The sequence below is a fragment of the Miscanthus floridulus genome, chromosome 4 (genome assembly GCF_019320115.1).
Source record: "Miscanthus floridulus cultivar M001 chromosome 4, ASM1932011v1, whole genome shotgun sequence".
In the NCBI taxonomy this organism is placed as follows: domain Eukaryota; kingdom Viridiplantae; phylum Streptophyta; class Magnoliopsida; order Poales; family Poaceae; genus Miscanthus; species Miscanthus floridulus.
In genome coordinates, this window is record NC_089583.1 from 106,134,849 (window position 1) to 106,149,479 (window position 14,631).

Genomic DNA, 14,631 nt, shown 5'->3' on the forward strand with positions numbered 1-14,631 from the left:
TGAAATGCTCAGTGGCTGAGAATATTTTGCCGTTGGTAGATGTTGACTCTCCTCAATTTATGAACCTTAGTCAACAGTCCCAACCGCTACGATCATATCTTTGATTCCTGGCTCCCCACAACGCGTTGTTCAGTAGCAACATTATTTGCCCTTGGTCAAAAAGAAGGGTTCGGCTTGTCTTTCTCCACGAGACCGCGCCATGCCTCGCGCCTGCACGGCGACCGTCGTCCTGGCGCTCGCGCTCCTCCCGGCGCTGGCCGCGGCCGCGGCGGCAGCCACCACCGTCTACCGCCGCGTGGCCCCCTCGCCCGGTCACGAGTGCGGCGTGCAGGGCACGTACGCTCCCAACAGCACCTACGAAACCAACCTGCGGGCGCTTGCCGCCACGGTGCCCGCGCAGGCGAACGCGTCCTCCTGCAAGTGTTCGCCCGGCAACCATGCCGGCGAACGCCCCGACATGGTCGCCGCTTCGGTGTACTGCTACTGGCGCCCGGAGGCGGGCTGGTCGCCTGACTGCGGCGCCTGCATCACGCGCGCCTTCAATTCGGCGAGGCGCAGCGGCTGTGCCCGTACCACAGGCAGGCCATGGTCGTGGTGGACGGCGGCGAGTGCAGCGTCAGCTTCCATGGCGTTCAGCAGATGGAGCAGAGCATGGGCCTCGGCAGCCCCGGGCGTAAGTCCCATGGTGAACAAGAAATCTATGCCCTTCATTAGACATTAATATAGGTCCCATGGTGAACAAGAAATCTATGCCCTTCATTAGCCCCTGTGCCCGTACTCATCTTTCTCCCTCTCTATATGAACCCCATTAGACATTAATATAGGTCCTGCTCCAATCTATGCCCTTCATTGTCTGTCCCATGGTGAACAAGAAATGGAAACTAAGAAAATGTTATATGTTCTCAGAATTTTCAGTGCTGCGGCAGGATGGGGATCATGTATCATTCCTTAATTTTTGCCAAGATATCAAAGAACTGACACGCTATATGTCCGAGCATGAAAAGTTAGAATTGAAGAACTTTACTGGGCTTTGAAGTCAACCGTACCACGATGCTTTCGTAAAAATAGCAGCCAAAACAATTGCTTTTTGTTTTCTTTACCATTTTTCCTCCTTTCTCTTTATTTCTCCTAAAATCTTCCACCTGAAAGGGTGAAACTGCCCCTGTGCTAATTGATATGCCTCTGGACAGCGCTGGCTTTCTTCGTCTGCCTCCTATATATAGCATGTTATAAAAAAACTAATTCATAAATATTTATGAATGTATAGAAAAGAACTTATAATTAGATATAACATAAAATATATTTTTATAATATGTTTAATCGATATCATAAATATTCATGTTCTTTTTATAAATTCTGTCAAACATATAAAAAACGTTGATTTAAGACAAGAATAATTTATTTAGAAACAGATGAAGTACAAACATATAGCATATATTAATTAAGGAGAATGCTCAATACAATGCGGCTACGATAAACTAAGAGAATATGTTTTGGGACTACTCCACCAACTCTATAGTCTACATCGCAAACTTTACCGTGGATCAACTTAAAAAACCCCTGGAGTATAAACATGGAGAAACTTCCTTATTTAGCATCACAAAATGACGCAACTCCTTATTTAGCACCGAAATATAAAAGTTCCCCAAAATAGCACTGACTTAATTTTTGATTCTCTAATGCCTTTAATTTGATGGGGGAAAAGACCATTTTGCCCCTATTTTTTTTCATGTGTAACACCAACACATTAATGTGATTTTCTTAACAGTTTTTTAACAGTACCATTTTTTGACATTGAACATATTTTGCCGGTACATTTTTTTACATTGAACAATTTCTTGCAGTACCATTTCTTTGCACAAATTATTTATGAATTATGACAGCATATTTTTTTGACAATGTACCACACATGAAAAACAGGGGCAAAACAATCTTTTTTTCCTCCAAGTTAACTGTGTTAGATGTCAGATCTAACGGTAGTGCTATTTAGAGCCCGTTTGGCCGGGCTACGAGCGGCTCCGACTCCTCTAACTCCTCCTCTGTTCATCTCCTGTAGCGACACTGTTTACCGGAGTCGTTTTTCTCTCTCCTCCTCCATCTCTCACTGACAGCGCCGGAGCCAGAGAAACTTGTTTTTTTTCTCCTCCGATTTCAGCTCCTGCGCGCTACAGTTGCGCTACAGTGTGGAAGCCAGAGCTGGCGGGAGCCTGGCCAAACACGCAACGCGCCCTTAGAGAACCAAAACTAAAGCCAAATACTATATTGGGAAACTTTAATCTTATTACGATGCTAATAAGGCATCGCATCTTTCTCCAATGCTAAAATAAGGAATTTTCTCGTAAACATGCCTTATTATATTGGACAGCGGAGCAGGCAGCCGCCAAAGGCGACCCAGATGCTGTGGTCAAAGTCGCGGTCCACGCGAGCCACTTGGGAGTTGCTTGCTACTAGGCTTTATAATCCACAGCTCCGTGACTCCATCACCGCCGCCACCAGTCAACACCACCATGAAGAATCCTTGGCTCCTATGCCTCGTCCCCCTCCTGCTAGCCGTGTCCTCGTCGCTGCCTCTAACCGCCGCCGTGTGGCGGCCGCTGCGTTTCCCTGCCGCAGGGCAGTCGCCTGTCGAGTGCGTCGGCGACGGCGTCTACGCTGCTAACAGCACCTACCAAGCCAACCTCCGTCGCGTCGCCGCCCTCCTCCTAGCCGAGGTATCCGCCACGCCCGGCCACTCTTACGCCACCCGTGCCGTCGGGTACTGGCCGAACCGGTTGGTGGCCAGCTCCCTTTGCTGGCCCGGCTACCGCTGCGCCGACTGCATCGCCGGGGCCTTCCTGGAGGTGGAGAGAGCGTGCCCGTACCGCAGGGAGGCCTTGTTTTCCGATCGCAACTGCACTCTCGAACTTGCCGAGATCCGCATCTTCGGGACTGGTGGCATCTTGCGTGAGTTCTTCTTCTGGCCTTCTGCCATGCTTCGTAAGTTTGTATACAAAAAGTCTTGCCGGTTTTTTCAATTTTAACAAGCTTTGCTTCTAGGGAACACAGCCTTAGCTTTGCCATGTCACCTATAGATTTGTGGCAACTGATCGACTGGCTCAGGATTGAGATTTAATTTGGAGACTTATATTGTCACACAATAGCCTAAGTTAGCAGTGGAATGTAGCAGCTATACAGATTAGAAGCACAGGAGTTTCAGGAGCAGGCTAAGCATTGTGTTCAGGCTTGTTTTGGCATGTGTTAAATTTCTTTTAGCTTTGTCGTGCTAACCTGTGTGCATTCTCGAATGCAACGGTCAGAATTCATATTCCATTGTTTAAATGAATATATGAGTTTGCTTTCTTTCTTACCCAGCACCTCAAATTTATCATTGCCTACATTCAAGTGTTTTAACTCAATGGCTATATACATTCATTCGTGGATGCAGAGGCCAGAGTGTTGTTCCTTCATCTAAAAAAAATGTTTTAACTTAAAACAATTTAGGAACTAATGTTCACTTACATATGCATTAACTGAGGTTCTTGTGTGTTTCATTTCAGAAGGGAACATACTGAAACAAGTCATGGCTGCGGGATTGGTATTTCAAGCAATTGGATTTGGTTGCCTTTTCTTCTTGCTATTTCAAGAATGGCGCAGCCGGAAAAGAGGCACTTCTATGTAAGACCCCACTTAAAACATAATAAGAGCTGATCGATCCCTTATGTCGTTCTAAATCGAACTATGCCTCCCTATATGATTTGAATTTTTTTCTTCTAGAAGCAAATGATTTGAATTTTTTTTATCAAAATGCCACACCTTTAAACATTTCTCTGAATTTGGAGTACCTGGATAAATATTTATTTACTTTGCTTTCTTACGTCATGCAGGGATTCCACCCCTCTTTCATCTGGAGATTAAAATGTTGGCAACACAATTTTGAGCTGCATTGTGTACAAAGGCATATGTAACAGTAAAATGGATGCATGAAGGGATCGGATTTTTTTTTTCTCAGGGGAATAAAGAATGAATACTTCCTCTCAACATTGAGGACTTCAATTTGATCGTTTCAAGCTAGTTCAAATGTTCATTTCACCTACTCTGATGTTTTCATTGGAATTTCATTCCCCACTTGTCAATATATCGAAATATGTATGTGATACAAAACCCCAAACTTGCTACGATTGAGCAGTACTCATGAATCATTAGTACCATATATACATCATATAAGTAAGAATGTGATCAACTGGGTCAACTACTCATTCTCACTTGCAAAGATCAAAACAGAATTACATCTTTGTTTTATCCTTGAAACATTATGGAGTTCTAGAAAAACATACCTCAGTGCTTGAATCATGAGTGTGTGCCAAAAGACGATCGAGTTATGTGGTCAATGTCGGTGCCGGCCGGCTCCACTATATCCTGTCCTGAGGTTATTAGTAGTCAAAGTCGTCCACCAGAAGCCTGCTGGTGACGGTACCTACGCGGCTAAACAGCACCTACGAAACTGCGTGGTACTACGTCACATGCAGACGTCAACAGTCACAACAAACAGTAGATCTTATAAACCATACTTTTTAATTAAAGAATAGTATTTTTCTCTGGTAACGAATCAGCGCCATGGTTTACGGTCGTCGTCCACACGGGGGCCACTTGCTACAGCTACACCCAACGGCCAACTCCTCTCCTCTCTCTCTCTCTCTCTATATAAACAACTGTAGTCCTCGCCAATCGCCATCACCCCGGTCACCACCCACCATCACGGAGAATCTCTCCCTCAGTCGTCGTCCTCCTGGCCACCTCGCCCCTCGCCGCCGCCGCATGGTCGGAGTCGGGCGTCGCATGCGGTGGGAGGAGCGGTAGTAGCTACGGGGCTAACAGCACCTACGAAGCCAACCTCCGCCACCTTGCGGCCGTCCTCCCGGCCGAGACCTCTGCCTCGCACCGTCACAGCGTGGACCGTGCCATCGGGTACTGGCCTAACCGGGTGGAGACCAGCGCGAGCTGCTGGACCTGGACCGACGACGACGGTGACTGCGCCACCTGCATCGCCGAGGCCTTCAAGGAGTTAGAGCGCGTCTGCCCGTTCCGCAGAGAGGCCACCTTCTCCGGTGACGACTGCAATCTCCGTCTTGCCGAGTTCCGTATCTTCAGCATCGATGTCTTCCGTAAGTTCTGCGATTACATACTGAGACTCGTCTCTTTTGTCTCGCTGCGAGATACTATTACTGCTTGTGTGCTGTGGCCAAGATTTCCTGAAAAGAAACGCCGCATGAAACAGTCCCTGTGCCAAAACTTAACGGTGGCAATCACCCAGCAGAGTCGCATCAGACACAAGAGCAATCGATTCACAATGCAAATAAGCAGTTTTGCCTGACAACTAGCCATGCAAAATTTTCAGTCAGATACAAACAAGCAGCTCGCCGTTTCGTACTTGTCAGATTAATGGCTACTGGATAGTTCACAATTACAGTGCTTTAAATTATGGATGACTTACATGGTAACATAGTTCTCTGAGTTTTTTTGAAAGATCAAAGTGCTCCGAGTTCGTGAAAACTAGTTTTATGACCGGTGCTGCTTTGAATCATGATTTTTTTTCTCCAGTACTAAAGATTGACATAGTTTGTTTCGCACTTCAACATTTGTCGAACACACAAAACTCAAAGCGTAGCATTTGTTCCGATGCAAGTGAGTTATACTAACACATAATTTCTCTTCGCCCAAACAGAATAGGTAAACTTTCTCAACTCCTACAAAAACAGGGCAAATATGTAAAAGTAATTCAAGACATATGCGAAATTTGTATTCAAACATATCATGATATGGTTCTGCTCCTTTCTTTCCATTACCTATATTCCATTGGTATTCATATTTAAACAGTTTATTCATGTTTAAACAGTTTTATTTAACTGATGTAATCAAGAAATATTGTTCAGTTATACTTAACATCAGGTTATTTTTCTGCATCACATTCCAGGAAGAAACCCAATGTTTGAAGCCTTTGCTATGGGGATCATATTTCAAGCAGTCGGTCTAGCATGTCTTTTCTTCTTGTTTATACAGGCTTGGCGGCATGACAGTAAAAAAGGCACCATGACGTAAGGACCCCCTTAATTGTCCCAAACATTTACCTGAGGTTAAACTGTTTTCCTGTCAAAATCATAAAAAAGTTATGTTAAACTACCACCAAACATGTTAGGAGTCTTGTGCTAACAGTACAAAACATGATAGCTAGTGATTTCAACCTCTCAGAATTATTTTTCAAATGAATTTAGTCTTTGTGCTTCCAATTGTCATACTCTTAAAGTTTTATCTTCCTTTCTAATACAGAGTAGCATGGAACTATATAAATTCCTCATTTCCTCTGACATATAATGCAGGCGTCACACCCCTCTTCTATCTGGAGATAAATAGTTGAGCCGCTTGGCCACAAGTTTGATGAACAATGGTTGTGAATATTCTTATTGGCGAATAATGGAACGAAGGATACTGATTTTCCAGTAGCTCCAAGGTCTTCAGTTTGATCCCATAGGGGGAAGTGAGTCATCTCATAGGGGAGGATGGCGTGTAATTCAAAACCCTAACTATTGCCTCAGTAATTGTGTGAACTCCATTTTTATATCGGTGCCTCTGCTAGTCGAAGGCCTCCGCCCCAGAGCGGAGCCTACGCCCCCTAGTGTCAAGCTGCAGCAAGCTCGCCCCTCTCTCCCACTCTCACTTAGAAAACCCTAATGAGTTTCCTCCTCAGGCCTTTGCCCTGGGACCTTCGCCCTGGACCTTCTATCCAGAACCTCTATCTTGGTACCTCGTTCAATTGGTCTTCGTCCGAAACCTATGTCTCGGGATCTCCGCATGAGACCTCTCCTAGATAGGGATGAAAGCAGTCGGGAACGATCGGGAAAACACTTTAACCATTCCCGCTCCTGTATTTTTTGGCCGGGAACGGTAGCGGGAACGGGAAAGCCGGACAGGAAAACGAATTTGATATTACAGGATATCGGGAACGGAAAATTTCGATCGGGAACATGTGGATTACGATCGGAAATCGATAACACAAAACGGGAACATCGATATATGTAACCACTTAAAATAGTTAGCTCGACGCAACAATTGCAACCATGCATAATCCATATTCAAACAAATGAACAATACACAGATAAGTTCATAAGATATTAAGATCATAGATTCATAGTCTCATAGTACATAGCTGATCATCTTCTGCCTCTTTCCACAAGGCTGATCATCTTCATCAGGCACAAGCTCATCACCCTCAATAATGATGGCATTTGTTGTATCTATTCCTTGCTGTCCACCCTTGCCACCATCAGCAGCACCACCATTTCCACCACCAGCAGCACCACAGCCACCACCACTGCCACTACCACTGCCGCCTACATCAGCGGCGCCAGCACCACTGCCACCTCCACTTGGCAAAGAAACCCCATCATCAGTTGCTGTTGCTGGACTAGATGCAGGAGTTGCACTAGACAGACACAAACCACTTGTTGACCTTGGCATCTTAGATCCTGTCAAGAGAAAAAATTACAGTAAGAATTCAGCCTGTATGGGGACCGCAGTAATGATGAATACTGTAACCGTGTACGTTTTAAATAAGCACTCTGCTCCCGCTGTTACCCAAATGTGCGTTAAAACAGCTGGAACGCAATAGAGAAACTGAGCAACAAAATTCTCCATGTTTGTCTCACCAGAAACCTAAAAATATAACTCCCACCTTGTGTCAGTTTTATTGAAGGGGCATCTAAGATGGCAGCAAACGGCAAACGACTACAACCCACTCCCCTTCAGATTCCTCCCGTTCCATCGGCAGAAACACCCATCTTCTCAAATCACATAAGATCTCCTGAACTGTGTTAGGGTGATTTAGTTTACCTGGGGTTGGAGTTGGAGTAGGAAGCATGGTGCTATGCACCACCACCGGTCCTAGCGGCTCCAGGATGAGCCAGCGCTTGGATCCTGACGAGCCAGCAGCAGAGGCGGCAGGACCCCCAGTCGGCGACGTCATTGGTCCGCCGGGGGTTTGGCCGGCTGGGGCGGCAGGGGCCGGCGGAGGGGGAGGAGGAGGATGGCTGGCGGGGCGGAGGCCGGAGGGCGCTCGACGGGGCGAGGTGGAGGTGGGGCACCAGGGGTCTGGCCGTTTGGGAACGTGGCCACGGGAGCCTGGAGGCCGAGCCGAGGCGGAGCCTGCGCCTGGAGGTGGACCCTGGAGGCGGCGCACCGGCGCTTGGAGCCTGGATGCGGCGTGATTCGCGTGAACGAGTCGGGGACGGACGGACGGTTAGGGTTTGGCGATGCCACGGTGGCGCCGGTTTTGTTCGACCGTGTGGGGACGGACGAGGAGTGCCTACTGGGCTGGGCCAGTGGCGCGGCTGCGTGGGAGTTTCCTGGGCTACATGTTGATGTGGGCTGAATATGAGGTATAGGTGTATAAAATACGAGAATACCGCATGTAATAGTCCCGACCGAATACGGGAACCGTGAATACGGTCGGGAAAACCCCTTCCCTGATTCCGTTCCGGTTCCCGCCGTAAATTCCCATATTTTTCTCTCATTTTCCGTTTTTTCTTAAAAAACGGTATGCGATTGGTTAATGCGGTATACAATGTCGGTCGGGACGGGAATTTCCCGTTTTCATCGCTACTTAGCCTAACACCGTCATTCTCGACCCCTATTTCTCAACAGTCGTGTACAGTGAGTCGTCAAGTCATACAAGCCCCACACAAGTCAACACATGGGGCCTATTACAGTGATGACACAAACACACCCGTCCGCCGTCCCCTCTTCAATCATTTCGCTTCGCACGGCTCTGCCAGACCCGGTCCGGCACCACGCCACGGCTCCTGCCACTGCCATTGCGCCGCGGGCACCATGGCCATGGTTGCGCACCATCACCACCTGCAACCCTCCCTCGCCACCGCCACCGCGCTCTTCCTCGCATTCACCTTGGCGTCTCTCGCCGCCGGGGACCCCTTGGGCCAGTTCTGCGGTACCAGCGGCAACTACACGCGCAACAGCACCTACCAGGGCAACATCCAGCGCCTCGCCGCCACGCTGCCCAGGAACACCTCCGCCTCCCCGACGCTCTTCACCAGGGACACCGTCGGCGCCGTCCCGGACATCGTCTACGCGCTCGCGCTCTGCCGCGGCGACACCAACGCCTCCGCCTGCAGCGACTGCGTCGCCACCGCGTTCCAGGACGCGCAGCAGCTGTGCGCCTACAACCAGGACGCCACCGTGTTCTACGACCCCTGCCTCCTCCGCTACTCCAACCTTAACTTCCTCGCCTCCGCCACCAACAGCGACGACAAGTTCCTCATCCTCATGAACACGCAGAACGTCACCGCGCCTTTCAAGGTGTTCGACGCCGCCGTCGCCGTGCTCCTCAACGCCACCGCCACCTACGCGGCCGCCAATTCGTCCAAGCGGTTTGGCACCGGGGTGGAGCGGTTCCAGACCTTCGACAGCAAGAACCCGACCATTTACGGTCTGGCGCAGTGCACGCCGGATATGTCGCCGGCCGACTGCCGGAGCTGCCTCTCGGGTATTATTCAGATGGCCCCCAACTATTTCAGCGGGAAGCAGGGTGGCAGGATTCTTGGTCTGCGGTGCAATTACAGGTATGAGCAGTACTCGTTCTTCACAAGCACCCCGCTGCTTCAGCTGCCGGAGCCTACCGTGGCGGCCCCGGCGCCGGCGCCCGCGCCAGCGGTGGTGAACGGAACGCCAACAACACCGACGACCGGAGGAGCACGAGGTGAGAATTGGGGGGATTGGATTAAAGGTGCCATCTTTTGCATCCACGCGCATGGTTCACTATCTGCAACAGGGGAATTTAGCAACAAGGCTAATGTTGCTAAGAACCGACGAAGTTGCTTCGATTCCAATAAAATAAGTAACCGACGAGTGTCAAGATCACTAAACCCTGAAGGGCTGTTTGTTGTTTGTTTTCTTCCGATTAGTTTGTTCAATAATTTACATTAAAATCGAGGAATCAAGTAAGCGAAGAACAAATCCCGTGCACGTGTCTGCTAGTTTTTCTATGTTTGTTGGTCTGATCTTGACATTAAAATGCAGTCCCGTAGCTATCAGTTGCCTCACTAGTCACTGCGAACATGGAACAATAGAAGTTCACACATTAGTACATGACCCGACTCCTGAGTTCTGACCAGTTCAACATCTTGGCTGAATCGGAAGTTCTAGTCAAGAGTCAGGTGTTAGAAGTAAGGGAAAAGTGATAAAAGAAACTCCTTTATCAATTGGTCTGACCGTCTGAGGTTAATTAACATTGGTCATATACACAGTGCATTTTCTAGACTAGTCAGTTCAGGCAAGATTGTATGACTGTTAACCATAAAGCAAAATCGGAAATATCATTATCTGTCATTTACTCCTAGATGAATTTCAGATTAAGGGAGGAGTATAAGCTAAGCTGGTTCCTAGAGTTCTTTCTTTGACCTGAAACATAAACGTGTACAGACAGGTATCAGTTACTTTAATTTGCTAGTCGTTTTATATGGCAAGTTAAGCTTAGTTGCTCTTGTCTTGCTCAAGACTTATGATAATGCAGCAATACATAAAGGCTGTAGAACTATGAACATCAAATAGTTTTCTCCTTTTGTGTAGCTTATTGATTTTTGAACAATAAGATTAATATTGTTAATATGCAGGGATGGAGGCATCCCTACCATCTAGGAGGGCTCCCTTCATTCCTCTTCTCTTCCTTCTTTTTGACCCACCCCTGTTAGTACATGTATATGATGTGCCGGATGCATTAACCTTTTTGGATTCCTGTTATATTACTTTAACATTGATCAAATTACTAATTGATGCTTTCCATTTACAGGAACAACAGGAAACAAAACTGGTAGAGTTTTAGCCATTGCACTGCCTATAGTTGCTGCAATACTAGCTACTATAGTACTTTGTTCATGCCTCTGGAGGAGGAAGAGGAAAACACCAGGGAAGTCAACACTTCTAGGTAAGTCCCTTGTGCAGACTTTTTTTTGTCATGTCTAGACATAATCCTCTTATGAAAGTAGGAAATACACTGATGTTTTAGACATCATTATTAATTACACGTTCTCTTATGACAGATACAACTAATCCAGAGGACATACAAAGTATTGATTCTCTCATTATTGATATATCAACTTTGCGAGCTGCAACAGAAAACTTTGATGAAGCCAATAAGCTCGGTGAAGGAGGTTTTGGTTCAGTATATAAGGTACGACTCAAATATTATATAGACCTTTTTTGTTCTATATTTTGCAGTTTTGGTACTCAAATATGTTCATTTGTACAGGGAATCCTCCCTGATGACCAGGAAATAGCAGTGAAAAGGCTCTCACAGACTTCTAGACAAGGGATGGAGGAGCTGAAAAATGAGCTTGTATTGGTTGCTAAGCTGCAACACAAGAATTTAGTGAGGCTTGTTGGGGTTTGCTTGGAGGACCATGAAAAATTGCTTGTCTATGAATACATGCCCAACAAAAGCCTCGACACTATTCTATTCAGTATGGTTACTCACTCAGCATATTTGAGCAACAGTGAAACAACTGGAATTTTACAGCATGCATTTATGAGTTTTTTGTCTACATCTGACAGATCATGAGAGATGCGGTGAGCTGGATTGGGGGAAGAGGTTTAAGATAGTTAATGGGATTGCCCGTGGATTGCAGTATCTTCATGAAGATTCTCAAGTGAAGATAATCCACCGGGATCTTAAAGCAAGCAATGTTCTATTAGACTATGACTTCAATCCTAAGATCTCAGATTTTGGCTTAGCAAGGCTATTTGGAATTGACCAATCACAAGATGTCACCAATCGCGTCGTCGGAACCTAGTAAGTGTTGTTAACATTCATTGCCCTTGTATGACCTATATATATGTGTACACTAATGTGCAACACAATATTCTTGTCATAGTGGATACATGGCCCCTGAGTACGCCATGCGTGGGCATTACTCTATCAAGTCCGACGTGTTCAGCTTCGGTGTTTTGATCCTAGAAATCGTCACCGGAAGAAGAAATGGTGGCTCCTATAGCTCTGATGAATCTGCTGATCTCCTTAGTTTGGTGAGTGCATAACCAATACAAAACTTTATGCCCCAGTTACAGTTTACAGTTACAGGTTTAGAGCAACAACATTGAAGTAATTCGGTTATCTAATGCAGGTGTGGGAGCACTGGACGACGGGAACATTGATGGAGATCATGGATTCATCCTTGAGCAGCCTTGCTCCGCGAGACCAGATGTTGAAGTGTATCCACATCGGGCTCCTTTGTGTTCAAGGCGACCCCGGAGATAGGCCGATGATGTCTACAGTGAATGTCATGCTTAGTAGTAGTACGGTGACCCTCCAAGCTCCATCTAGGCCGGCGTTTTGCATCCCAAAGAGTGGCTTCAACTCAGAGATGAACTCAGAAGTGTACCCAGGAGCTTCACAATCTGCAAGCAGATCACCTATGTCGCTGAATGACGTTTCAATCACTGAGCTTGAGCCCAGATGATGATGATTCTCCTCGAAGAAGTGGCGGACCAATAGGTATTGAGGGCGAAATACGTCCTTATTGAGTGTTGTGTTTTACCTGGGCCGAGCACGTAAGTGTGATCGGTATACAAAACTATAGTAAACTACCAATATGATTCTCCTATAAACTGTCAATGTAGAGGTGAGTAGAAATAAGAACGTGGATAACAGAATGTATCGGTGGTTCCTGAAAATGTCGTTCCTGTATTGGTTAAAGTTGTCAGCCGTTAAATTTAACGCAAAGTCGTCACTTCAATGGTGCGAAATAAGGATATGGCTAAAGTTCGTGGAGCAAGGACAACTTGAGTACTTAAAAGATGACCAACATCAGTCTTAGTGGAGAGTTTCATGATATTGTTTTCAAGATTGTCATGTTATATAGAATAAAATAAAATATGGATGAAACCCTCAATCTCAATGGAGAGCTTCATTCTATAATTTCATGGACATTTAATTTTATGACTCATAGCGAGTTGGTATTCGTGTCAAAAGTGTTTCATCCCCATGAAACTAATTTCTTCTCTCTCCTTAAAAACCATGTCACATCATAAAAAAAACGCTTATGTGGTAGCTCATTAATTACAAATGAAACTCTGATAAATTCCCACTGAGACTGGCCTTGCCACTGATAAGGTAGGCAGTTGTTTTAAAGTGAAGCAGGTCATTCAGTAAAACAATAAATAGAGGGAGAACTCCAATTTTTAGCCACCCAACTATTGTTAAAGTTTGTTTTTTGTCCACATAACATCAAAAATTTTGATCACCGAACCATCAGTAAAGAAAAAATTTGGCCATCTACCAGGTTTCAATGGTGTATTTGAATTTTCTAAAAATAACAAAATTTGGTTTAGTTTCTAAAATTTTATCGACATATTGGTTCTCTATTAGGAGTTATTGGTATTTTAATTTTTCCAATTTTAGTGTTTTATTTCTCGTAGCCATGTTCATTATTTATTTAAATCATCTACAAGTAGCACGAGTGTAGCTGCACATCAGAGCCGCATACGGCCAAGGCCCGCAGCCACGGAGGCAGCTTGAACCAGCGGCCTAGGACAGTGGCGATTTTTTTTTTAATTTTAACACTTTTTTAAAAATAATTTTAAATCTAACACTATTTTTTTTAACTAACACTTTTGGCCGCGCGTATTGTCATGGCGCGGGGCGCTGCAAGCGGGTGACGTGGCGAAGACCGGGGCCGCTGACCGGTAACGTGGCAGGGTCTGCCGCGCCACCGATCTTGGCGCGGCACTGACGCGCCATAGAGCATGACGCGGCAGGATCAGATAAATATTGCCCGCGAGCCGCCCGCCCTGCCTCTGCCTACCGCCCCTGCCCGAAGCGCCGTCGCCGCCGCGCCCGCAGCGCCTGCCGCCGCCGTGCCTGCACGCCGACCACCGCGCCTGCCCGCCCGCCCGCTCATATCAAGGTAGGCTCTCTCGATTTCATGTTATTATGATTGTTATTTTAGTTAGGGTTAGTGATTTAGGATAGTTAGGTTAGTGAATTTGTTAGGATTTGTTAGTGATTTAGGATGGTGATTTAGAATTTGTTAGGATAGTGATTTAGAATTTGTTAGTGATTTAGGATAGTTAAGGTTTGATTAGGTAGTTAGGGTTTAGGGATTGATTTTGGGTTTAGGTTAGGTAGTTTTGGTTAGATAGTTAGGGTTTAGGTTACTGTTAGTTAGGATTTTGGGTTTAGGATTGATTGCCGGTACTTAGTAGTACGTGATACGGCAATTTGGATGACTTAATGAAGTTTCGTCAAATGCTTATTTTTCTAGTGAAGTTGTTTAATATGTTTGTTAATGTTACTTTGAATATATCCATGTGCTTTCATATTATGTTCGTATTGCATAACAAGTAGTTCAAATTTTGCAATGCTACATAATGTTAATTTGAATATTGTTAATTTGAATATTCTAACCCTTTGTTTATTAATTTGTAACATGATGGCTCCTCCCACGCAGCACCCGTTGTATCCCATTCTTGAGGTGGAGTACGACGACCAGCACCGAGCACACATCTTGAGTGACACCGATGCACAGGTGGCCTTGCCTACTTTGAGGCCCCGCACGCACACCAGGGCACACTAGTGGGACGAGCGTTACG

General features: G+C 46.1%; 3 protein-coding genes and 1 pseudogene across 3 annotated transcripts; 3 read left to right on the forward strand and 1 right to left on the reverse strand.

The window, feature by feature from the left end:
- Nucleotides 1–172: 172 nt before the first annotated feature.
- LOC136549006 (uncharacterized) lies at nucleotides 173–4,231 on the forward strand (annotated as a pseudogene).
- Nucleotides 4,232–4,593: 362 nt separating this feature from the next.
- Nucleotides 4,594–6,635, forward strand: LOC136549007 (cysteine-rich receptor-like protein kinase 6). The gene is made up of 4 exons (XM_066540328.1): nucleotides 4,594–4,603; nucleotides 4,695–5,141; nucleotides 5,951–6,071; nucleotides 6,354–6,635. The coding sequence occupies exons 1-4, from the start codon at nucleotides 4,594–4,596 to the stop codon at nucleotides 6,385–6,387; spliced, it is 612 nt and encodes a 203-aa protein (XP_066396425.1). The 3' UTR covers nucleotides 6,388–6,635.
- Nucleotides 6,636–7,167: 532 nt separating this feature from the next.
- On the reverse strand, nucleotides 7,168–7,996 carry LOC136549009 (uncharacterized). The gene is made up of 2 exons (XM_066540329.1): nucleotides 7,864–7,996; nucleotides 7,168–7,499 (listed from the first exon to the last, which is right to left on the reverse strand). The coding sequence occupies exons 1-2, from the start codon at nucleotides 7,994–7,996 to the stop codon at nucleotides 7,168–7,170; spliced, it is 465 nt and encodes a 154-aa protein (XP_066396426.1).
- Nucleotides 7,997–8,844: 848 nt separating this feature from the next.
- Nucleotides 8,845–12,693, forward strand: LOC136550244 (cysteine-rich receptor-like protein kinase 6). The gene is made up of 7 exons (XM_066541745.1): nucleotides 8,845–9,745; nucleotides 10,835–10,969; nucleotides 11,085–11,215; nucleotides 11,294–11,504; nucleotides 11,596–11,833; nucleotides 11,916–12,066; nucleotides 12,165–12,693. The coding sequence occupies exons 1-7, from the start codon at nucleotides 8,860–8,862 to the stop codon at nucleotides 12,498–12,500; spliced, it is 2,088 nt and encodes a 695-aa protein (XP_066397842.1). The 5' UTR covers nucleotides 8,845–8,859; the 3' UTR covers nucleotides 12,501–12,693.
- The last annotated feature ends 1,938 nt before the right edge of the window (nucleotides 12,694–14,631 follow it).